We start from the raw sequence: 27,066 nt of genomic DNA, 5'->3' as shown, positions 1-27,066 counted from the left end.
ATGCAACGGGAATTGGGAATAAACTTATTTTATTTATAATAATAATAATATTAAATAATGAGAAAAAATATGAAATTGCTCCCCCACCTCCTTCCTCCACACAAATTAAATCCCTCTCTCACCGCCTCCCACACACAATACAGCCCCTATTCTAACCCATACTACGTTCCTTACACACACACGCACATTCTCATCCTTTATACGCACCGCATGCCGGATCCCCTATTCATACACTACAGCCCCTATACACACATGCTTGATGTTCTACAAATACACTACATCCCCTGTACACACACTGCACCCGCTATACACACAATCACTACATTCCCTATACACTGATGCACTGCATCCCCTCTGCTATACACACACATACACACATGCTCTACAGTACAGCCCCTAGCCACACATACAGCATCACAAACACATCACAAGAAGACCTATTTACACACATACACTGCCTCTACAAAACAGCCCCCTCCACACACACACAACACACAAAGCCTTCAAAGGCATGCAAAATACCCTTCCCTTGCCTTGTCCCACTTTTGCTCTCTGGTATCACATTTATGGAGACACCAGAGACAAGTCACTAGCAAACGCAGCACAACTGTGTCATTATATTTTCTTTTGCAGCACAAAACAAATACATTGCATGTTTTCTACATGCAAGGTTGTGGAGTTCTGTGATACACACATTCACACCGCCAGGGAAGTCTTTAATATTGATTGGGCCCTGGGCAAAGAATTTGCTTGGGCCCCCTGGAACCTGTCCCCCCTCCCCAGGCGTGCAATCACGTCCTCCACCCCAGTGCAGTGGCGGACCTAAAGCAGAGAGGTGCAAGAATTTTTTAGGGCCTCCCTATCGCATGGGTGATTAAAAGGTAGATCCCCATCTGTCGTACAACTCCAGCAATGACAGCTGTGGCTCTAACATTTACCCATGTTTGAAGGTTTGTATTTAGCACTAAGCTGTTTTTGTGTGTTTGAATATAACAGGTTTTTTTTTTTTTAAGGAATATGTTTGTATGTAGTGTTGGCGTATTTGCAAGCATGTATTTATGTGTAGTGTTAGTTTTTGAATGCAGGGGTGTGTTTACATATAATTTTGGTGTGTAACACAAATGTATGTTTGTACGTAGTGTTGGAGTTTGAATGCAGGAGTGTATTTGTATGTAGTGTTAGTGTGTGAATGCTGAGATGTATGCACATATACACACACACATAGATATATATATACACTGAAGCACATGCAGACACACAGATATACACACTGGCACACATGTAGATATACAGACACATATACACACACTGACACACATGCAGATACACAGACACACACAGATACACCGAAACACACAAAGACAGCATACAGATACGCATTGACACACAGATACACACACAGATATACAGACACATATAGAGATAGATAGACAAACTGACAGGCATACTTACACAGACACAAACTGACAGACATACTGACACATACATACTGACATATGGACACAGACACATACACTGACAGACATGCTGACACACACACAAACACATACTGACATACATTTACAGACACACACACAGACCTACTGACAGACATTCTGACACACACACACACAGACATACTAGCGTGCACAGACACATACTGACACACACACACACAGACGTAGTGGCACACACACACAGACATACTGGCCCACTGACACGCAGACATACTGACACACCTACTGACACACACACAGACAGACATAATGGTGCACATACACACACAGACATACTGACACATACACACACGGACTTACTGACAGACACACACACGGAATTACTGACAGACACACACACAGACCTACTGACAGACACCCACACACAGACATACTGACACACACACCCAGACCTACTGACACACACTGACACACACACAGACCTGCAGACAGACACACACAGAGACATACTGACACACACATGCAAACTTTACACTTTAAAGCCCCCTCCAGTTTCCTACCTTCCCTGGGGTCCAGTGTGCTGGCTTGGGTGGTTGGGAGTTGGGGACTGGCTCTTTTTGCTCAGTCCCCCTCCTCGCTGCCACCTTGCTCAGGCTCCCTCCCGCACGACTCATCATCTCTGAGGGAGGAAGTGACTTGCGGACCTCACTTCCTCCCAGGCTGCCGTTAAGGAAGGGGCCCGGACGTGCTGTTAAAGGGCAACAGCACCTGACCGGGCCCCTGCTGAAACATGCTTACCAGTGTATTGGCCACCCGGTGAGCCCCCTTAGAGTATGGGCCCCGGTGCAGCCACAATACCAGAACTGCGGGCCCATGGGTGGGTGGGTGGGGGTTTATGCAGGCCATGGGCGGTAGGGCCACGGGGCAGCTGCTTTGGGCCCCCCAGGATAACTGGGCCTGGGGTAACTGCCCCGTTGGACACACGGGAACAGAATGGTCGAGGGCCCTGCTCAGTGAGCTTACAGGGCCTGCATAAACGAGGGAGAAGGGTATAGTGACACAGAGGTTAAAAGTAGGAGTAGAAAAGTAGGTTGTAAAAAAAGTATTGGCAGTTACAGGAGAGGAATCGGATGCGGGGACGCTGTTAACAGTTTAATTTATACGCTTTCCTAAAGGATGTAAATGAGGAAAATCCAGTGCTCCAATGCAATACAACTCACAGTATTGTGTGGGGTGGGTGAGTATCAAAAAGCTCCAAACCCATAATCTTTATGTTTGTATGCGGTGCCCCTGTGTAAATACTGAGTCCTTTACTTGGGGACAGGGGGTAGAGAGTGGCAGGGGACAATGGCAAAATGCATCTTCACCTGTACAGTCAAAAACCCTTGCATCGGCCATGTTGGCAGGCATATGCAATGTATCAAATTTTGTAAGTATACCTATTTTACCCAGAGCGACTCTATTTCAAAATGTTATAAACTATAGTGCCTTGCATTTAGTATTATATGTAAGCGTGCTGAAGATTTAATTCATGGAAACTGCAGGTATACAGTTTTTAATAGTTCAAATTTATTAAGAACAACAAAGAATTAATAGCTTTACCACTAAGAAAAGATTTGTGAAGATTAAGAATTTAATAAATGACTTGGCAAAAACTGGCACTCTTGGCCTAGCACATAGGTTGCAGCCCAACACATTTTCTCCAAGACTGTCAGGATAACATTGTAGTAACCCATGACCTATACTCTTTGCTGCTGTCTATGTAAGTCCTTATTAAATGATTCTATATCCTATTTGTTTATTATTATTATTATACTTATTATTATTGGCATTTATATAGCGCCAACAGATTCCTTAGCGCTTTACAATATTATAAAAGGGAGAGATGTAACAATAAATAAGACAATTTACAAAAAACTTAACAGAACGATAGGTTGAAGAGGACCCTGCTCAAACGAACTTACAATCTATAGGAGGTGGCGTATAAAACACAGTAGGACAGGAGATAGCAATCAAAAAGGGTGGGAGTGAAGCAGAGTTGGAGGAGAGAGTAGAGTGCTGCCCTTTGGGAGAGAGCAAGGGACAGGTATGTGAGGGTAGAGGTTACTCTGGGATGCCATAAGCTTTCCTGAAGAGATGGGTTTTAAGGCACTTCTTAAAATATTGAAGACTAGGGGAGAGTCTGATGGTGGTAGGCAGGATATTCCATAGGAAGGGAGCCGCCCGCGAGAAGTCCTGCAAGCATAAGTTGGCCGTACTGGGCGAGAAGTCCTGCAAGCATGAGTTGGCTGTACGGGTGCGAGCAGTGGACAGGAGAAGGTCACGGGCAGAGCGTAGAGACCAAGAAGAGGCATGCCCATGAATCAGCGAAGAAATGTAGGAGAGGCTAGAATTGTTCAATGCTTTATAGGTATGGGTTAGCACTTTGAATTGACTACTATAGGATCAAGGAAGCCAATGTAAGGACTGACAGAGATGTGAGGTGTGAGAGGACCTACTGGAGAGGAAAATCAGTCTGGCAGCAGCAATCATTACAGACTGTTGCAGGGCAATACGGAAGACCAATTAGGATAGGGTTAGAATAATCCATGCGGGAAATTACTAGAGCATGGACAAGTTCCTTAGTAGCATCTTGTGTAAGAAAGGGATGGATGCGGGTTTATGTGTCCCTTATTAACTATCTATCCCCCATATTATGAACATAACTCTGGAAAATATCTAATTCTAACAATATTCAAATTATATGTATCCAGGATATTAATACTAGGATTTAAACTTTTGTTTAAATGAGGATATGTCTTATCTTTCTGTTTGTTAAAAAAAACTGTCCTAATAAGAATATATAAAAAAGAAAAAAAAATGTGGATTCGCCCTCTCTGTACCTACATCTTTGCTGTCCTGGGTGTATGGCCACACCAACCATGAGTCCACTCACCTATTTGAATGCTTGCTAGCTGAAGCACTGTTAGTCCAGTGGCTTTTCTCTGCTGTTGTGAGAAGGATTTCATTTCTCCAACCTGATGACACTTAGCCGAAGTCTACTGTGGTGGTGACTAACCTTGAGTAGGCTTGTATCGAACAATGGGAATCTTAGAAGGCATTTTACTAGACCAACACCTTTTTAGCTGGGCATTCTAGTCCTTAGGCTTATGTCCTGGTGTAAGCATACTAGCAGTGTGTCATTAACAGATCTTCCTAAGAAAATCCTCAAACATTCTTTCCAGTGTGCGAATTACTCCTGTTTTCTCTTGATATATATGGCCCTTTGTGTACGAAACTAATTTGTAGGCCTTTTCTTTACTAAAACAGTGTTGTACAAAGAGTAGCTGCCCCTTTGACAATAGAATAATTAAACCCTCACCAATCTCCTCTCCACGTGTTATCATAAAAAAAGTATTAATTCCCTGAACAAATGGACGGTCACTTGTTCCATTAGTCTACAAGCCGGTACCGGACCTTCCACATTTAGTCTGAATTCCTTCTACGTTTAAAATAAAAATCCTCTATCACTAAACTGAGCCTCATGTCAGCTTCCCCCTCCCACATAAATAAAATATATAGCATCTCTGGCCCACATTGGAAGCTGTGTTCCCCCTTTCATTGCCCACACTGGCATCATCACTCTTGTCTAAACCTTCCTGTGAGATCGTGCCAAGTGCTGAATGCTTATTCAAGATTTTAGTGGTTTTAACGAGAATGCTATTTCCTATACACTGAACAGATGTCGTGGAATTTTATATGCACAAAGTGGACTCCGCCTTGCTTTTAGTATTCCCCCCTTCGCCACTACCCTCCCTTTCGAGCCTGGCACCGAGTATGGTGTGGCAATGAAGTCCCTCTGGATGAAAGCCGTAGATACTTGGCTGCGGGAGGTGGCAGTTTGGCTGACAAAATTCACGGGCAGCCAGAGCAGAATTACAGTCGGAATATGTCTCTATATGCTGTATGCAATAGGGGGTGTGGAGGAGGTCACAACGGCAAGTGGTCAAGGGAGCAATTTGTAGTCTTCAATTCTGTCCAAGTACAACACAACTCCCTAATACGAGGGTGCACCATAATTTGGACTTTATAAAATTCTATCAAAATGTCTTACGTTAGCGAAATTAACATTTAATGTATATATGTAGGCTAATTATATAAAGCATGTGTCTTCCAGATTGTAAGCTCGTTTGAACAGGGTCCTCCTCAACCTATTGTTCCTGTTAAATATTTTGTTGTTAAATGAATAACATTGCAATTTATAATATTGTACGGCGCTGCGAAATTTGTTGGCGCAATATAAATGCCACTAATCGTAAGAGTAATAATGTGTGGACTTCTTGTCTTGCTGTCTGCCCCCTTCTTTATTTCGGGGTTCTCAGTCTAACCACCTGATTAACACGTTCTCTCAGCATCTCTCTAGCATAACAAAAGCATAGAATTTAACACTTGGATTATCTGATGGATACATTCTGATATTTAACCAAGCACGCTTTCAGTGTTCTTGCTACAATCTGTCTGGGCACCGATCTCCGAGCTGGGCCTTAAAAGCAATTTAAAAAAAAAAATTCTAGGGGAAACTAGTAATTAAGATCTAATCCTTGTTATTATATGATCATTTATAAGAAATAACTAATAATATACAATTCTAGGGGTTACCAGTAATTCAGATATAATCCCTGTTATTATATAATCATTTATTAAATATAACTAATAGTGAAATTCTAGGGGTTACCAGTAAATCAGATCTAATTCCTGTTATTATATGATTATTACATGTAATTAACCTTTTATATGTTGGCAGCATTGTGAATGCTGGTTAAATCATTGACTTTCCCCATCAGAATCCACTTAAAAACAAAGCTGCTATCAAGAGAGCTAAGTAAATTCTCAATATAATAGCAGTTCTTCAGGTAGGCAGTAGAAGTGATAATATAGAGCACCCTGCTTGTTAAACAAGACATTCACTGATTCTTCAATGCCCAACACAGACTCTTTGCCCAATTTACAGAATTGTGTTTTTATTTCAATCACCTACTTGGCAATTCTTTGCTTAGGTAAGATTAGCTTAATAAATTATTGGGTCGGATTAAAAGGACAGTAATGTTTAAATATCTTGCTTTTATGTATGGGAGTGCAATTAGAAAAGTGTGGATATATATAGATATCATGGCATCTTTATTATTTTACTTTTTTTTCTGGAATGTATAGAATTTTAGTAGGCAGGAGATTGCTGTTAGACAATGTTTATTTAAGAATGTTCTGGTGGCTGACCATAACTGAAAATGAATTTGCATTCTGATTGGCAGGGCCATTTCTAGGTGCCAATAAGACCAGAGGCTCCAGCCCAAGGGGAAATGTTATGGCCCCTCGTGCATGTATTGGCTTAAGTCCCTTCTAAAATCAACCCTAGTCCAACCCTAAAAATTGCACTGTGACAAAATTTAAAGTATTACATTTTTAAAAACTCCATACCTGCTGTATAAACCCTAAGACATATTGTATTACCCATTTAGCCAACTGTATTAACACCACACACCCACTGTGTAAATAACTTAAAATATGGTGGTATTAAAGGGCACCTGTAAAAAATTTAATAATTGCAGTTGTCATTGCTCTCTCTATAATAATACATGACTTGGGGCTAGCAATTAAATTGTGCAAAAATTAGACCCAGGGCTATTCGGTGTCCCATTTTGGGTTTCAGCCCCTGCCAGCACCTCCCTAGCATCGCCCCTGCTGATTGGGCCAACACACCAAGCACTCATTTTGAATTACTTTATTTGTCTGTATCTTAGTGAAGCTCTCAATATACCTGATTGCTATAAAATTTAGAATTTCTTGAATTTGCCTCAGAACTAGTCGGTCATTGGTTCTGGTACATGAGGTGCAATTTACACTCAGCATTTGCTTACTGACACAAGTCCCTTGCAATAACAGTTCTCATTGTAAATAGACTGTGCCATAGCAGAGATCTGTGATGGATGCTATATGCAATATATCCTTATGCTGTATGTTTCATGCTTGAGTTAATTTATCTTCTTCTAACAATGACTATGCTAACTACAATTTTTGGATGGCTGTATGGATGTTTGGATAAATGAATGTAAGATAGATAGAGTGGAATGGAATTATATATGAATGTAAGGGTGGAATGAATCAATGGAATGGATGTATATAACTACAATAAAATGGTGGAAATATTTTTCTACACATAGGGGTTTATTTACTAAACAGTATATTATGCCTGTGTTTATATCAAATTTGTAATTTTTGGTTTGTTTTTTAAATTGCCTCTTTTTGGCCACCATTTTGCAATTTGGTTTCCTGTTTAACATAATTCAATGAGTTTCACAATCACCCGATAGTGTTTGAATCTGGCTATAATTTACAGAAACACTAGTGACAGCAATTTAAGTGACACTAGTTAAGTAGGGGGTAAAACAGAAGCCCCTCTGACGCAGTAATAATTATGGCGGCAAACATTCGATCTACTTCAGTTAGATCATCTAGTCTGCACTATCACAAACATATCTTGAGCTATATACTCTGGAGTAAAATTTGCAATCGCCTTGGCAATTGTTCGTAATGCAGGGAAAATTGAATGACTCTGATGGTAAAAACTGCACAAATATTCAAAAAGCATCAATGGAACAATGGAAAGATTAAAAATAAAGACCCTAACAGCTAAAAGGAAATAAAGTAGTGGTACTGAATATTAGCAAAAAAACAAAAACAAATATGTACAAATTCCAAATGAACTTGCATATACATACTGTGTATATACATATATAATGCAAAGAGCACATCTACAGGAGCACATCTACAGGACAGAGATTTCTGAGCAGTATTATTAATGAATTAATGAGGAAAAAAAAATAAAAACTATTTTAATTAACCAGAATAAAAATATGGGCATGGGCCCATTGAAAGAATCAGAAAGAATTATAATAAATTATAAGATGAATCATCAAAGTGAGAATTCAATGTGAATTTAAAATCTAAGGCCAGAGTCCCTGAACTGAAACATAGCTGACTTAGAGAATGTCTATTTGGCTATTTTTACCTCGAATCTGAAATCCATTTTGAATTCTCATTTTACTGAATAACCCTGATAAGGTTGAATACTTGCAGGTGGGGCTATATAGGGAGGGAAAGAACAATGGATGGACAATTGAATGGACAGAAGAAGGAACTAATACGTGACTAAGGCCTCACGGCCAAAACGTTGTATCTTTGTTTTGTCTTTTGGACCATAATATAATATGCCTGACTCTTCACCCTGCAACGTGTAGTCTGTGGCGCTATACTTCTGGATTTATATTGAGGGCTAGCGGAAACCCACACACAGAGCTCCGGTGTACCAAGATACTAGTGTGCACCACTCTACTATGTAGAAGAACTTATGGATTAGCAGATGGACAGGCAGATGGGTAGATGGATTGAAAGAAATGGATGAATATATGGACAGATATACAGACGGATAGATGGATGAACATATAAAGAGATGTACAGATGAATGGATAGATGAGGAATGGATAAAGGAATGAACAGGTGAATGGTTGGACAGACAGATGGCTAGAGAGAGATAACAGTTATCTTCTGCCAGTTTTGTCACTCACTTTTTATCACTTCCTTTTTTCTCCACTTTTCTCTCAATTTCCTTGTACATGGTTTTAATTTCTGACATTTTCTTGAACATTCACTTCCTTCCTGTCTCACCAATACCCTGCATTCACTTCCTTCCTGTCTCACCATTACCCTGCATTCTCTTCCTCCCTGTCTCACCAATATCCTGCATTCTCTTCATTCTTGTCTCACCAATACCCTGCATTTCCCTTCGTTGCTGTCTCACCAATACCCTGCATTCTCTTCCTTCCTGTCTCACCAATAACCTGCATTTCCCTCCCTTCCTGTCTCACCATTACCTTGCATTCGCTTCCTTCCTATTTCACCAATACCCTCCCATCTCACCATTACCCAGCATTCTCTTCCTTCCTGTCTCACCAATACCCTGCATTTCCATTCATTCCTGTCTCACCATTACCCTGCATTCCCTTCCTTCCTATTTCACCAATACCCTGCATTCCCTTCCTTCCTATTTCATTCTATTTTTTTTATTATTTCAATGTCTATTAATTATGGGCCTTGAGCTAAACTTTTGAATTTTATAGTGTAATAAAATCATCTCAAAAGCACACTAGTGCTGTACATCTTTTGCACTGTAATCTTTTTATAGCATTACTTCCTCTTTACTTCCTGCATCCCTTACCTCACCTTTCACACGCACTTCCTGTTAGTCTCACTATTTTCCTGCAAATCCATTTCCTTCTGTATTACCATTTCCTTCACAATCTCTTCTTCTCTTTGTCACTTCTTAATTTCCCAGCACTTTATTCTTCCTTTCTGCCAATTTTTCTCTTGTTTCTATTTTGTCTACCTTCATTTCCCACCCCCCCCCCCCCCCCCATTTTAAGGCACACTCCTGCACATTTCTATGTTTCACCTTCTCAGTTTGTCTTCTCTACCTCACCATTCTCTTGCAAAATATAGGATAAAATACAGGTCAAGGCAGCGGCATTGGGATTTGGTCATGCATATGGCCATGCTGTGTGGAAGTCCACCATTTTGTCTACTTACGGATGCCAATATTTGTGGGTCCTACACTGATCACAAAATGGGGACTAAACAATGCAAACTGAAATACCTACTGCTTAAACTGCTTCCAGAGACTCTCCTCAAATTCATGTTTCCTGTGCTCACCTCCAAAGGAGAGACTCACTATTTCCTTGTACGCACATACAGACATTCACTATTGTTTTCCATTTCACTAATTCCCTTTTGTGTCACTATTTCCCATCACTCACTCTTCCTACCTGTCTGCCCTTTTTCCCTGAACACAATATTCTTTATTATTATTTATTATTATTATTTATGACTGATAGTGTTAATTCTGATTTCTCATTATTATTATTATTATTATTATTATTATTATTATTAATAAAGTGCCAACAAATTCCGTAGCGCTGTACACACTTCCTTCCTGTCTCACTACATTGTCCTCTTACCATTTCCCAGCTCATTCTGTTTCATTCTCTCACTCATTTCACTTAGTTGTCTCACTGGCTATGTGTGTTTGTCTGGTGTTCACCCTCCTCTATGCCTATAATATATATCTGTCTGTTCTGTATCTAATCCCCCATTCCACCCTTGGCATGGAGATCTGGTGACATGAAGTGAGTTGTTCTGGGGGATCTGTGCCAGGCTTTATATGCAGGGCACACTGTGTGCCAGGGTACCAGGCTCTGCTTGTGAAGGTACCAGGAATGTAGTCCAACTGGTGCCAAAAGCTCTGGCAGGCTCTGATTGTGAGTGCCACTCTGAGCACAGATGTCCCTTGCCATTAACTCCTTTCATATGAGCCATGTCACAGAGCTGTACCCTCCAACATCTAAATCCATCCCCTGTCACCTCTCACCCTAACCTGGCAGGGGATCTGCTGTGTCTGAGGCTTATATACAGGCATGGACCATGCCAGCTTTATAGTGTATAAACCAGACCAGTATCTGCTCATTTCTGTATTGATCTAATTTGGCATCTATCATACACTCCCTGTCCACTGAGCTTACATCTATCTGCCTTAGTTAAAGCACCTTTATGTGAGAATGAATGACAATTATTTTGTTATCTGTGAACACCTGTTTGAGATTAAAGTAATTCAAGTACAATAAAAAAACAAAACACATGAACAAATTAATGAAAAGCAAGTATTAAATATATAAATGAGGTTTATTGGTCAAGTATGTATTAGCATAGAAGTCTGCTTAATATAGAAATATATATATATTATATATATTATATAAATGCTATAAATATAAATGTATGTATATATGGAGAGAGAGATTTATTGATTGATTGATTTTTTGATATTTTGTTATTTGTTTTCACTGATGAACACAATAATAAATAGTGCATATCTATAGAATGTGAACTGCATTGACTAAGATGCCTGGCCAGCCTAAAGCATCATGGGCAATGTAGTTAACAAGCATTTACAGAGTCATTTGGATTGGTTGAGCATCTTGGGCAATGCAGTTCAATTTCAGGGCTGGCCATCGTTGTATCTTTAAATAAACACACACACAAAAAAAAGGTATGTTAATATTTTTTTTTTAAGTATTCAAAAAATATATGTATACTTTTAACCCATTCTATCCAAAGAAGGCGAGTCATTCATGGGTTAAACCTGCATTTGTGCATGGCTACCTATTTAGTGTTATAGCTCGAGCCCTTATTGCCATCCGTTATATGGGATCTGCAATTCTGGCAAAAATCTGTCTTTAATTTAGCTTCCCATATAAAAAATCTCAGTGTGTGATAATGAGCAGATGTCATGGAATTTAAACTGTAATCCCTCTCCTCCCTGATCTTCCCCTCTCAGCTCAAACTGGGCACTCCTGCAAAGGTGTCATTAAACAGAATATCTCACATCAACACAAAATCAATGTGTATATTTATATATATATATATATAGACTGAGCATCATGCCATCTCAATCATTTAAATTCATTCTAGAATTTAGAACACACCAGGATTCACAATTTCAAAAATGTATAGAATTTATTAACTACATTTCTGGAAATTAGTATCTAAAGATAAAGGTTGATATTCTAAAATAAATAAATAACATGTGTATATACATATACATATATCATCTCAGTGTATGATAATGTAATGCAGTTTATCCCTCTTTTTTTTTTAAGTTAGTTATTTTAACAACTTTGGGGTCTTTTAAAATCAGTTAGAAGTTGTGAGAATCTGCAAAAATATAAAGTTGCACCCATTATAGTATATAATATTATATTATATAATCTGTACATTAAAATAAATAAATATGTAATAATATGTGTGTGTGTGTGTATATATATATGTGTGTGTATACTGTTTTATAATTGTTTTAACGCCTGATTTTACAACTAATTTATTATTATTAATAATAAGAATAATAATAATAGTTCAATAATAAAGTCTATTATTATAGTGGATAAGACATTTACTATTTAAAAAAAATAGAGTTAAATATTGTTTGCATTATGTGGTTTATCAATCTTTCCGTTTCTATGACATCATTTGTTTTTTTTATTTTTCGTATTGTAAGTCCTGCGACATTCAGGAAAATTAAGCGATTTTGTTTTGTTTTGGCTCTTTTCCCCGTTTGTCAGGTAAATAGTTTGTGTGAGCGTGTTATATATATATACACATATTACTGTATAAAAACAATCCCATTCCGGCTATCACGATCACAGCCGTTCATTTACCCAAATACCAAACATTTATTTTATCAGAAAACCATCTGATATTTTTAATCTCTTTATTACTCTCCTATTTTAAGTATATTTTACTATTAAAATAAAATGCACACACACACGCACGCACGCACACTCACACATAAATATTGTGCATAAATACTGTATACGCACACATTTTCATCAACACAAATCTTAAACACAAACACACACAGAAATATTATTAATATACGATCATAGATAGATAGACAGACATAAATCTTAATATTCAAATAAATATGTACTTCCATAGTATGGATATATATATATATGTTAGGTATTTATGTATGAATGCATGTGTATATTTATACAAATTTTCAACATACAGATATGACACATTATAATAAGTATTAAAATAAATGGTATATTTGTGAGCACTCACAGTCCGTTATTTTCCTCTCCCTGATAAGATCACAGAATATACTGTTTTTATTTAGTTGTATATGTATCAGTCAGTGGAAGGTGCACAGATGTCTGGAGTGTAGAAGTAGTTGCCAAGCCCCGCCCAGCTGTGCCCCCATGGCATGCACTTGGCACCGGACACAGCCTGGCATCTCCCCCCCAGATGGGAGGCCCCAGTCTTTCTGTGTGATGTACAGTCTATTGCCCCTGATTGCAGGAATACTCCAGGAGAATCTCTGACTAATTCACACAGTCCACATCTCTGCAACAATACCTCTTTATTAAACTTTCTCACTTCCAACAATTCATTCCTTTTGTCATCTGTTGCTTCTAGGAGAATCACACACGCATATATACACGCAAACACCGCACACAAACACACACACACACATACAAACACACACATACAAACAGATAAATATAAGTGTAAACAAATAAATACACAGATACATGCAAACACAAATACAAATAACGGCACAAGCACATATACAAGCACACGTATACATGCGCGCACACAAATATACCTGTACACAGATAACTAACACAAACACACAAACATAAATATACATCAACACACAGACTGATAAATATGCATCAACACACACATACACACACACAGATAAATATACATATATCCTACAGATGTGGAAATACACAGGTACGAACATATAAACCAGAATTAATATACAGAAGTATACATACACAAACACATGGATTCAAAAATTTATAGAGTTATTTATACATTTTTTTAAGCTAGGTTATATACATATATAAATATCAAAGGCACCATGTGTGTATATTATCTGTTGTTTGTTCTAATTTTTACAAGTATAATAGAAGTATAATAGAATATAAATTGTACAGTGATTGTACTTGTTACTGAACAAAGCAGGGCATGTTAAAGCAAATATACTAACTCAAAAGATCAGATATGTGCTATTTAATGTGGTTGAATTAATTTATATTTCCCAGACACTGTGTTCAGGAGTCAGGGGATAGTGTATATTAAATGCTGGGAAATTAGATAAAATACTACAAAGCACTCCTGTGATTTGTAATATAGAGTGTTGATATTTAGTGGAATGTTTCTGTGGGTACATGTGTGTGTGTCACTGTAAGGGTATGTTTTGCAGCATGTGTTGTGTTGTTTTTTGTTTTGATTTTTGCTGAATGTGTCTTATAATAAAATGTTATTTATTTTTTTTGAGGGGGGGGGTCTGGATACAAATATTTCCCTGGGAGTGTTCATGACATTAAATCCAAAAATATTAAAAGCACTATTCATTTTATATACCCAGTGTCTGCCTGACTGTACAGTTCTCAATAGGTAGGTGTAGAAACACATGCCATCTTTTTATCCGAATCCTCTCTAGAACAGATCCAATATTGTATAAATATCCTAGAATTGTATCATTTGATTTTCTTATAAAACACATACACAATATTTATGTGTGCATTATCTACCTGTATGAAGAAATACATATAGTTGTATGTCCTCCTGTGTGATATTACAGTAAGTCCCAAATTATTTATTTATTTATTTATTGATTGATTGAGTGTTCTCCCGATTAATGAATGTTTGAAGGGCGCTGTGTGGCTATGAAAGGGTTAATGCAGGGCAGAAACAAATGTTGGCTTTTGGAGAAGCCCTCCACACCCCTCAGGGAGCCAGCAATGTCTAACTTCAGTCTTCTGTACCCACAGGGGCTACATATGTCCTCTCTCCTCCTGCCAAGTCCTTTTTCATCTACAACTTGCCCCCCCCCCCTCATCCCAAGCCTCAGCATCTCTCCTTCACTCCCCTCCTCATGGCCCCTTTGTTTAGGAATTTTAAAACTGTAGTGAGATTGCTTGCCCTGTGACCACAGCCATAAAACCTTTCTCTTCAGGTGTCTGTCGCTATTTATAATCTGCTGGTACTGGTATAATGTGTTTTTGTCAGATTCAACATTTGCTGATGTACTCACAGAAAATGCCACTCTATCAGTGGTGGATTGGTGGCATTGCCAATAGTGAATCCTTTTCTTATCAGTGGCGGGTTGGTGGCATTGCCAATAGTAAATCCCATTCTATCAGTGGTGGATTGGTGGCATTGCCAATAGTGAATCCCATTCTATCAGTGGTGGATTGGTGGGACTGCCCATAGTCAATCCATTATATCAGTGGTGTGGATTGGTGGTATTGCCAATAGTGAATCCTTTTCTATCAGTGGTGGATTGGTGGCATTGCCAATAGTGAATCCCATTCTATCAGTGGTGGATTGGTGGGACTGCCCATAGTAAATCCATTATATAAGTGGTGGATTGGTGGCATTGCCCTCACTAGCTATAATTCTATCAGTGGTGCATTGGTGGCACTGCCCATTGCAAATCCCGTTCTATCAGTGGTGGATTGGTTTCATTTCCCTCACTAAGTACAATTCTATCAGTGGTGGCTTGGTGGGACTGCCCATAGTAAATCCTATTCAGTTATTGTTGAATTGGTGGCATTGCTCTCACTAAATCCCATCAAATCAGCTGTGGACTGCTGGCACTGCCTGTAGTAAATCCCATCCAATCAGTAGGGATTTTGCCCTCACTAAATCCCATGCTCTTACTCCTACAGGATTTCCACCATCATCCTTATAAATCCCATGATGTTACATCTGCTGGATTAGTGGCATTGCCCCTAGTAAATGACATGTTTCTACTCTTGGTGGGTCTGTTGCATTATCAGTAATAATTCCTATTCTGGGTGGATGAGTGGCACTACATTTATTTTCTGTCATGCTGTTGTTTCTTGGCAGATAGGTGGCATTTATGTTACTATAGTCTGTACTTTGGTGGATTTGTGGCAGTTTCATCAGTAAATCCTATGCTGTGGCATCTGGTGGATTGGTGGCATGTGTGCTATTAAAATCCCATGCTGTTATTTCTGGTGGATTTGTGTCCCTTATCAGATCTGGCACTGTTGGTGGCATTCTGCCAGTGAATACAATTCTGCCTGCTTTAAAGGTTAGTGGCATTATTCTTACCAAATCTCATTCTGTTATGTCTGTGGATTTGTGGCACTTCCATAAGTAAATCCCTGTTGTTATGCCTGGTAAATGAATGACATATTTCTTACTAATCCACAAGCTGTTACTAATGGTGGATTTGTGCAATTTCTCTTGTTAAATCAGGTGTCCACCTGCTGTTTGTTCTGTTTGTTGTGTTGTTTTTTTTTTGTTTTTTTTTTTGTGTTTGTTACTGATTGGTGGTATTGCTCCCTACAAAATCCAATGCTGGTTTTTGTTGTGAATTACTGGCTATTTTCATCATATAACCTTATAATAAAATCCTATGAAATATTTAGAAATCAGGACATGTTTTTCTTTCTACTCCATGAGATCCACTATAACCACTGCAGGCTGTCCCTATGGTAAAATACATGCCCTGCATTCTGAAAATACCACAGTATGTATAACATACATTTTTTTTATTCAGTAGAATTTTTAATAATATGACAATAGCTAGATAGGTAGAACATAGATACATAGTAATTTGCATAGACAATGGATCCTACTAAAATTCCAGTTTTGTAATATAAAAAAATTTATAGAATTTTTTTTTTCATTTTTAACTTTTTTTTCAGGTTAACCAATATTTCTTATCCTGATATAAATATTGGAGCTGTGTCTGGTTTATTACACCTTATTGTAAAAATTGACTTTTCAGATATGTAGGTTGAATGGGAGAACGTGTACTAATAGTTAATAAATAGTATAAATGGTTTTCTAATTTCAACCCCAGTTTTAGGTATTTGAGAAGGTATAGAAGGAGAGATATTGAGATGTATCGGCCCATTTGAACGCACCCATCATATATCTGAATTAAAGAAACTGCAATATTTAATCACGGATCCCAATCAATCATAACATTCCGAATATTATTAATAAAAATTTTAATAATTCTAATACTTCAATTTCCCCCCTGTTTTATAGGATATAGCTGGATATTGAGCATTTTTGGTGTATTTGCATATATTTATTATATAAATTATTTAATTATACATTACAATATCCCAGTATTATTATATAATAATAATAATAAAATATTAATAATAATAATTATTATTAATAATAATAATAATATTATAATGATGTATTATTATTTATTCATAGTTAGAAAACCCTTTGTCAGCTGAGAACTCCTGTTTCAGCACTTGGACAGAGCACAATAAAGAGACAGATAGTTTCAACAGGAGATAAAATAGACATAAATAGTTATAAATATCATCCTCAATATCCAAAACCCCCTCCACCCTTAAAAAGGTTTGGCTGCCCCTTTCCTCGGTGCCCAGAATGGATGCACTGACCCCTCTCCAAATCTTATCCAACGCACAGTACTCTGGGTAACCCTTCAATAACCTCCTCTTCTGAGTTAGTTCTTCCTAAATCCTCTGTGTTGTCAAATTCATTTTACTAACTGTATCAGTCATATCTCAAAAGTTTCTAGAGATATATACAATGTATCCAGGGTTATATGTGCCACCCATGTATTATCTGTCTGCTTTAACTTCATCAGGTCGTCTGGGGAGAGAGGCATTTTATACACCCCATGGTATTCCAGTGACAAATGTTTAATATTAATTAATTGCCTTCTATAAAGCTTTTTGATTACACGTTAAAAACGATGCATTTGAGAAATTGCCAGTTGGATGTGCAGAGTACTTGGCAGGATATATTATGAGTTAATTAAAATGTAGTCTTTATAATTGTAGTCACATAGCGCCCACATATGCCGCAGAGCAGTACAAATTCTTCCATCAGACAGGAGTTATGAATTAAGGAATTAAAAGCAGGTAGCTGCCCTTCTGCCAATTAAATTTATTTTATAATTGGAATAAGGTAACATCACACTGCACGTGTAGTATTTTGTGTGGAGAAAATGTATTCATAATATCTCGATTTAAATTTAAGCAAAACAAACAGGTCCTCGAATAAATTGATAAATGTACAAATGTAGGATTATTTTTTTTGGATCAATATTTATTAATCAGAATTCAAAATGGACACATACACAACACTTCTGGTGCCCGCACACACTATAATCCTTTTTTTTTGTTTTTTGTTTTTTTCTACAGACGTAAGGATTTTATTCTTTTTTTTTATTAACATTTATTAGCGACAAATAAAAATAATTAAATAAATTAAATGCATAAATAAAAACGTGACACCGTATTTAACCCATTTCATTTCAGAATAGTATCTGTCGAGTTAAGAAAATAAATACATAAATATTAATAAATAGAGATTTAAAAAAAAAAAAAAACTAAAAAACAAATTCAAACAAAAAACACTTTTGTTTTTTTTTTCCCCAAGAGACTTGACACAGGAAAATATTTGGGGGAAAAAAATCATTGGAATACATCAGCATTTAATTCACATGAAGCAATTTAAAATGAATATTCACAGGAAATAGCATTAATAATTATAATAAAAATTAAAAATAATACACTGAAGAAGAGAAATAAATATTATAAGCCGGGATATATATATATATATATTTTTAATGTAAATAATATAAATAAAAACACTGTATCTAAAACCAATACAGGGCAGGTGTGACTATATATTGCATATTAATATGTTTGTTTTTTTTCTTCAACTTCGTTAATTTTTTTTTCCCCCTTCTGTTCTTCATGCATAAAATTAACAAAAAAAATAAATTAAAAAAAATGCGTTCTGGCAATATGAAAAAAATTAAAAAATAAAATTCAATCCCAAACAGATAAAAACATCTATATGACACACGGTTTTTATAAAAGAACATATAGTGGTCTACGACAATAATTTTTTGTCTGTTTTGTTTTGTGTTGTTTGTTAGTTGGATTTTTAACGCAGGAGACTGAATATTTTGTCACGTGTCCTTTTAACCCTCTGATTACCAGAGAAAGCAGCAACACCTTATTTGTCGCTATACATTGCAAAAATGACTCAGGCATTCAAAGGGTTAACCGAAATTGCACATCGTCACGTGTTCACTTGGCCCCCATGTCAATACATTTTAAATAAATTTAATTTCATATTGCATAGATTTATTTATTTTTCTTTTGTTTCTGTTTTTATTTCTTTTGCACTTTATTGCCCTAAAAAATAATGGTTCTCTCTGCAAGATGAATTTGGGTTTAATTTCCTTTGTACCAGTGATTTGGCACAGAGCTTCAGGAAAATCTAAACAGAAGACAGACGTGTGTGTGTGTGTGTTGTGCGTGTGTGTTGTGTGTGTGTGTGTGTGTGTTGTGTTTTTTTTTTCTGTTCCTGTCTATGCAGAAACACACACAATATTATTCACTAAAGTGAGAATTCGAAGTGAATGCAAGGCGAATTTCACCTTTAAGTTCAAAATAGCCAGCTATGCTTTAATATGGCTTTACAAATGAAATTAACTTTGAATTAATTTGAATTCTCAATTTATTAAATAAGCCTGACTTTCTGTATACAATAATTTAACCTTAACACAAGTCATCTGCAGCTCCAATAATTTAAACTTTACACAATAGCTCCTATTGCCAAATGAATGGGGCTTATCTCTAAACTGATTGAACCTTGGGGGTGGACCCCTGTAATCACGTGATTGATCTGGTGTCATAGCTCCTGGAGAAAAGCACCTGGTCTTAAGTGGGGGAGGACTAGTGGAGGGAGTTCAGAGGATACACATTTACAACTATACATGAACAAGTGCTTAAAAGAAAATTGGGTTCTGTGTGCAAATGTTGTGGGGTCTAACTAGGTCCAACCTTAGTGGACGGATGGAGATCTCATTGTGAAAACACTTCGAACATGACTGCGTAATACCGAGGGGCTTAGAATGTTTCAAGTAGTGCTTATGGTTGTCTGGAATAGTTCTTCCAACTTTTGGATGTAATAAACCTGGGCCACCTACTAGAAATTCTAAAATGTAGAAGAGTAAGGTCATCCCCTGACATAGGTCTCAGTTGTAGGATAACCAAGGTCTGCAAACGAAGACCTCACATGTTGGACCACCAAGGTTATCCAACAAAGATCCCAGCTGTAGAAACACCCAGATCGTTCAACAAAGATCTCAGCTGTAGAGCCATTAAGGTCAGTGTACTAAGCTCTAGGTTCTAGGACACCAAGGTCACCCCAGAAAGCTCTTGGGTGTAGGACAACACAGTCATCCAACACAACTCATAACGGTAGGACATCGTCACCCATCACAACGCATGGTTGGAGAATCACAAGGTCACGCAATACAACCCACCAGTTGAGCACATGGGTTATCCATTATAACTAGAAGTTAGCCATTTTCCTCCAGTTGACCATTACAGATTCTTGGCACAAAATGCACAGTCACGCGTGGAAAGAGGGGGTGGGGTGGGTCAGTTATGGAAAAATGCATTTAGTTCCTCATACATGGGGGCCCTGTCGTGATGGACGTGCATATCGTAAGGCAATAAGTTCTCAGAGTGGACCCCACCACGCATCCCAGAAGAGCCAAACAGAAGGCTGTGTCCAGAGGGCCTGGAGGAGGGCAGGGAGGAGTAGTGCATAGAATAGTGGTAATTTTTATCGTGGTCCGGGGAAGAGTCCTGTTTAAGGGAGAAGTTGCCATTAATGCACAGTGGTGGGCTTAAAGGAGCGTCATACTCAGAGCTGTTGTATTCCGGAGACGCATTGCCATACAGGGATTCATAGGTGGCACAGTAGCCATGGCTTCTCAAAGGGTGGGAGTTGGCCATGGTGCTAGACTGGCACTGGGAGCCTGAGAGCCTGGAGCATGGGTATGTGTAAGGGTGCATGGCAAAGGAAGAGTTTGGGCCATGGTACCTCCCAGCCTCTTGGCCTTGCTCTGTTAGGAAATTCCTGGAGTTGAGCTGCAAACATCCAGCCACCAGGTTAGTGGTGGGTTGGGACAGTCCCTTGCACAAGGTCTGCACATAGGACACTAGGTCAGGCCTTTTACCCGACCTTAGAATCTCAGATAGAGCCCAAATATAGTTCTTGGCAAGCCTAAGAGTTTCTATCTTTGAGAGCTTTTGGGTCTTGGAGTAACAAGGGACCACCTTTCTCAGGTTGTCCAGGGCTGAGTTCAGGTCATGCATGCGGTTCCTCTCTCTGGCATTGGCCTTCTGTCTCCTGACCTTGGACCTCTCCATCCTAGCCTTGGTCATCTTTCTCTTTTTAGGACCTCTTTTCTTGGGCCTCTCCCCTTCTGTCTCCTCTGTCCCTTCTTCTTCCTCTTCTTCTTCATCTTCATCTCCACCTAAGTCCTGGTCCTCTTTGCTCTCACTGAGGGATCCCTCAGTTTGGGCATCTTGTAGGCTCTTCTCATCCCTATCGTCTTTGTCACTCATGTCATCTCCACAGTCATCTGACCAGGTGGCGAATTTCTGGACCTCGGGGATGAGCCCGGTCTCACTAAAAAGCCTGGTCAACATGTTTGCTGGGGAAAGAAGGAGAACCGGTTAGTATTTACCAAGAAACTCGCTTTGTGTATAAACATATAGCGCTGGAAAGGCAGTATAAAGGAAGCTTAGACTTACGAGACTATAAGTCTCAAACGCTCTTTGTTTGTTTGTTTATATGTTTATTTTTTTACAAATCGGCAATTTTGTGTTTTATCGAGTCGTGTTTATTTTACAGCGAATTCTACCGAATTGAAAACCGGGTTACAAAATGTACACTAAACATGCGAATAATGAATGAGAATAAAAAAAAAAAATTCTCAAACTCAGCATCAGTTAAAACTTGGTTTACAAATCGTTTTTTCCTTGCAATTCGGAATATCAAGGTTAATTCACTAAACTTCGAACTGTAGCGAAGTAAAATCTGAATGACAAAATTGAGGCTTAACTAACCTTACTATAACTACAAAACAGAGTTGAATTTATTTTTATTTAAAAATCATTAATTATATTTTTTTGCCTAAATTTTGACAGTTGATTTCATTTCGCTAGAATTCGAAAGTTAGAATAAACGAACCTCGATTATTCGAAAATGATTTGGTTCCAGGCCTGAGCCACGCGATAATGGGATAGTAAATATCGACCCTAACACAGCAGAGCGATACAAAAATATCGTGCAAACCATAACTTAGAACAGAACCAAAAGGACATTAGTGTGGGCAAAATAGATGTAAAATAGAATTATTACATATGTGAAGTAACATTCAATGTGATATCCCCTGCAGAGCATTATAATAAGCAGAGCAATATACCAAGCAGAGTAAAATAGTATTCAGAACAATATAGAAACTAAAGTAGGTGAAAATTATAAGCAGATCTCTATGACAGCAGAACATAAGTGGACAGCCAGCAATAAATCAAGCAGGGTAATTAACAAGCAGAGCAAAGTGACATGCAGAGCATTTTTAGCAAAGTGGCGCAATAATAGGCAGAGCATTATAGAAAGCAGGGCAAAATATGAGGCAGAGAAATTTAGCAAGAAGGGCAAATAATGTGCAGAGCATTATATAAAGCAGAGCATTATGGCAAAATAGCATGCAGAGCATTATAAAAAGTGTGGCAAAATAGTTTGTATAGAGTTACAGCAAGCAGAGCGAAAATGATATGCAGCGCATTGTAACAAAGCATTGCAAAATAGTATATACAATATAATATATTATAGTATATATAATATAATAGAACAGAAAAGTAACAGACAGAACATTATAATTAGGAGGGGTTAGTAATAAGGCAGTGTAATGTAACAAGCAGAGCAAATTGATATGCAGAGCAATTTGACAAGCAGAGCAAATTAGTACAAGCAATACAATCAATTAATTACAAGCTGAACACCTTACTATGCAGAGCATTTAAGGTGCAGAACATAACCAGCAGAGCAATAAGCCCCGCAGACTCGTACAGCAAGTAGAATTATAAAATTAGCATAGCAAATTTTTTTTGCAGAGGATTTAAAGGAAAAGCTATGAGTATGACAATTTGCTTCCCTTAACAAAGAACCTACATTTAAATTAAGAAAATTGATACACTTTGATTCACCCACAAAAACCAAGTGTTCTTAGTCTGGGGGTGCATGGCCATATACACAGCCCAGATATAACCTGGACCTATCTCTCTATCACTGGGTAAGTAGCCATGGTATTAGATCCAACCTCAGCTTCCCCACACTCAATATTGGCTTTACCTGTGTGTTGCTTTAATTGTAGGATTCTTTTCTGGAATAAGGGGTTTGACATGATCCTAGCATTTTATTCTGTAGCATAGTCAATTCCTACACAGCCTGGTTAGAATTAATTGGCTTTCAATTTAGCCATCACTGCTCCAAATTAAAGGCTGTCAGATAATGTTGATAGATCCAATTATTATTTCATTATACGATCCCAATTTCCCTGCCCTCTGTGTTTATATGATGGGATGGGGACATTCTTATTATATTAGATAGGTGGATATGTGGAAGTAGATTTTTTTTTTAGATAGATAGATAGAATCAGACTAACAGAAAAATTAGAAAACATATATTTAAAAAATAATAATATTTAAAACATTTATTTCACTGTGTTTTTTAAGTTCTCATTACATCTGTTTGTAAATACATGTATCAAGAGATATTACATTTGTAATTGTTCTATTTAACATAAATATTAATTGCACGTATATAATCAGAACATTACATTATTCTTTACGTGAAAGAAATTAATTCACAAAATACAAATTGACACGGCCTGACTTGTTTCACATACACACACATTTTACACACGGCAACATGTCTGACAGTGAATATAAAATTTAATATGTGATAATTATTTTTAAGTGTCTATGTGTATGTGTCTAAAATAAATAAATAAATAAATAAATACATAAAAATAAATAAATATATATGTGTGTGTATATATATATATATATATATATATATATATATATATATATATATATATATATACACCAAAATATAGAACAATTAACATTGTAACATTGTGAATGTGTGACATTTGAATATAATGAATGATATATAGTGTGTAACATTGTGTGTAAGTGTGTAACGTGCACATAATTTCGTGTATCAAGCAGTTAACAATACAACACTGTGTCTAAGTGTAATGTGTCCAGATTTATGTATTTTGTGTGTGTGTGTGTTAACATTGTAACAATGTGTGTACGTGTGGTGTGCATAGAATTCTATACAACATTTATCAGACAGTTAAAATATAATATTGTATGTAATATATTTTGTACTGTTTGTACTTGTGCATTGTGTAGCATATTGAACTGTGACTTTGTATATATACAGTATATGTGTATTTTGCTATTTGACAGTGTGCACTGTGACTATGTATATATTTGTATATTTTATTATCTGACAGTGTGCACTGTGACTATGTGTATATACTTGTATATTTTATTATCTGACTGTGTGCATTGTAAAATTTGACTATGTATATATTTGTGTATTTTTATATCTGACATTGTGTTTAACGCACTCCTGTGTATGTCTAAGCTCACATTACACAAATTACTGTTAACAATGATATGTAATGTCTATGTAAGTGACACAGGAGATGGACAGATCAGTATATGCAGACAGACAGTGCAACAGACAAGACAGACACAGGATGAACGCATATGCCAGACATAACAAGGGTGACATCAGTCGGTGTATTAACCGTGCCATATTCCTCTCATGCCCTGTCAGTGTGGGTAGCACCCATTAAACCGATCTAGCATGCTACAAACCCCCGGACCCTCAGTCAGACCCCCCTGAGACTAGGTGTAAGATAAGCTCCATCACTGGTCGATGGGTCACAATGTATCAATCCAGAATTATAGAGAGAGACACAGAGTCGGTCCTTTTCCTCTGTCCTGCTGTCTCAGTGAGGCTTGATAAAAGAGAAAAATAAAAAAATAGAAGGTGTATGAGACCCAGAGCTGGGGATTGTCTCAGCCCCTCTCTCCAAGTTGGAGATATATCTTCTGGACCCTACTTACCTCCAGAGCTATGGGCTGAAGAAATTTATGACATGCTTCATAGCATCTTCTGGGAGTAGAGCTTTCTCCTTGAGGTTCTCAAGCTTCTTCAGAGTGCAATCCAAAAGGAGGAGAGGGTGGCAAGCCTACCCAGTCATGGTACCAGCTATGATGCCAGGCCATATGGTTGGCACGTCATCCACGGGAGCGATCACACGGGAGCTTCTGATTGACGTGCGGTTGGATTGAGGGAGATTTGGGTCCCTGGGGGGGGGAGGACTTACCATCTGTCACTCTTAAAAAAAAAAAAAAAAAAGAGAGAGAGAGAATGAGGGGAAAGAAAGAGAGAAGAGAGGGATAGATTCTCCAGACCTGTTCACACTGCAAAAAAAGGGCAGAAAATGTGCAGATAAGGGAGGGGGCATCTAAAGATACCCACCTTGAGAGAGGGTGTGTGTGTCTGTAATGGGAGGAAAGGCAGGGGTGGGGGTTATAAACACCCAATTCTGAGGAGGGAGGAGAGCCAAGTCAGGGTGGAGGGTGATAGGGTAAATGTATGAGCCCACAACGATGGATATTGGGGTGTCAGGTCCATCAGGGGAGAAAGGGGGGCTGTGTGACTAATGCACCCCGATTATACAAGATCAGGCTCAGAAAGACATGTATTTCTTAATAGTGGATTAAACAGACCAGATTGCAAAATAATGTCCTCATTAGCATCACAAGCATCTTTAGGATGGGATAGTTTCATTTAAGCTCTGGAGTTTATAAAACCAGAATGATACAAAGATAATTGTAAGACATACATAGTTACAGACTTACCCAATGTTCAGCTATGTACTATGCACACTAATATCACACATCATCAAATACAGATACAATAGAGATGCAAGGAATGTACACTGTCAGACACACACTAACCAGCTATATCTACATTGCATACTATCACATCAACAAAGTGTAAGGTTATACATGGTCAGGCACATTAACCTGGTATATAATATACACATTGTCACATGCATAAAGTACACAATCAGAGATAATGGCCATAGACACATAGAGGAAGTACACTGTCATGTACAATGTACACTGACAGATACAAAAGTAAACCAGGTATTTATAATGTATGGTGACAAATGCCCACATATCCCATGTACAATGCAATGCAAAATAATTTGCAATACATATAATAATATTATATAGAATAATAACACAACAATTATAGTCAATGTATTCACAATTATATACAATGTACAATGCACTATTTACACAATGTACACAACAATGTACTGATTTTAGTTATGTATTTATAATGTACAATGATAAGTTATATTTATTATGCTCTTAATACAATACACATTATAAGATATATTATATAAGTGATGCATTTAGAGAGAGGCAGGTTTTACACAATTATATATATATATATTGCATACTCATATACAAACTTTACATAGTTACACATAGATAATAAATGTATTACATAGTACCACAGTGTTCTCAGTGAGGTCAAAACTGTAAAAAATATTATAATATTTATTACCAGCTATAAATACTACTCACTACAGTGCACTGCACACTGTCAGCTACACACTGTTATATTTAATGTACACTGTCAGATTCGCATTGGCAGTTATGATAGATAGATAAATATGGAGACACATATAGATAAACAGACACAGATAGATATAGACAGATAGACAGAGATAGATAGTCATAGATAGATAGATAGTCATAGATAGATAGGCATAGATAGACAGGCACGGATAGAGATAGATAGATAGATAGATAGATAGATAGATAGATAGAGACATATATACAGATAGATACATAGATAGATAGAGACATATATACAGATAGATAGATACATAGATAGATAGATAGATAGATAGATAGACAAAGATAGATAGATACATAGATACAGATAGATAGATAGATAGATAGATACATAGATAGGCAAATATATACATAGATACATATAGATAGTTAAATAGATA

General features: G+C 37.4%; 1 protein-coding gene across 1 annotated transcript; it reads right to left on the bottom strand.

The window, feature by feature from the left end:
- Window positions 1-19,410: 19,410 nt before the first annotated feature.
- NEUROD2 (neuronal differentiation 2) lies at window positions 19,411-25,371 on the bottom strand. Its single transcript, XM_063425459.1, has 2 exons — window positions 25,091-25,371; window positions 19,411-21,588 (listed from the first exon to the last, which is right to left on the bottom strand). The coding sequence occupies exon 2, from the start codon at window positions 21,581-21,583 to the stop codon at window positions 20,525-20,527; it is 1,059 nt and encodes a 352-aa protein (XP_063281529.1). The 5' UTR covers window positions 21,584-21,588; window positions 25,091-25,371; the 3' UTR covers window positions 19,411-20,524.
- Between the last annotated feature and the right edge of the window lie 1,695 nt (window positions 25,372-27,066).

The sequence above is a fragment of the Pelobates fuscus genome, chromosome 6 (assembly GCF_036172605.1).
Source record: "Pelobates fuscus isolate aPelFus1 chromosome 6, aPelFus1.pri, whole genome shotgun sequence".
Classification (NCBI taxonomy): domain Eukaryota; kingdom Metazoa; phylum Chordata; class Amphibia; order Anura; family Pelobatidae; genus Pelobates; species Pelobates fuscus.
Note: the sequence above shows the minus strand (reverse complement) of the source record. Positions and strands in the feature narration are given on the sequence as shown.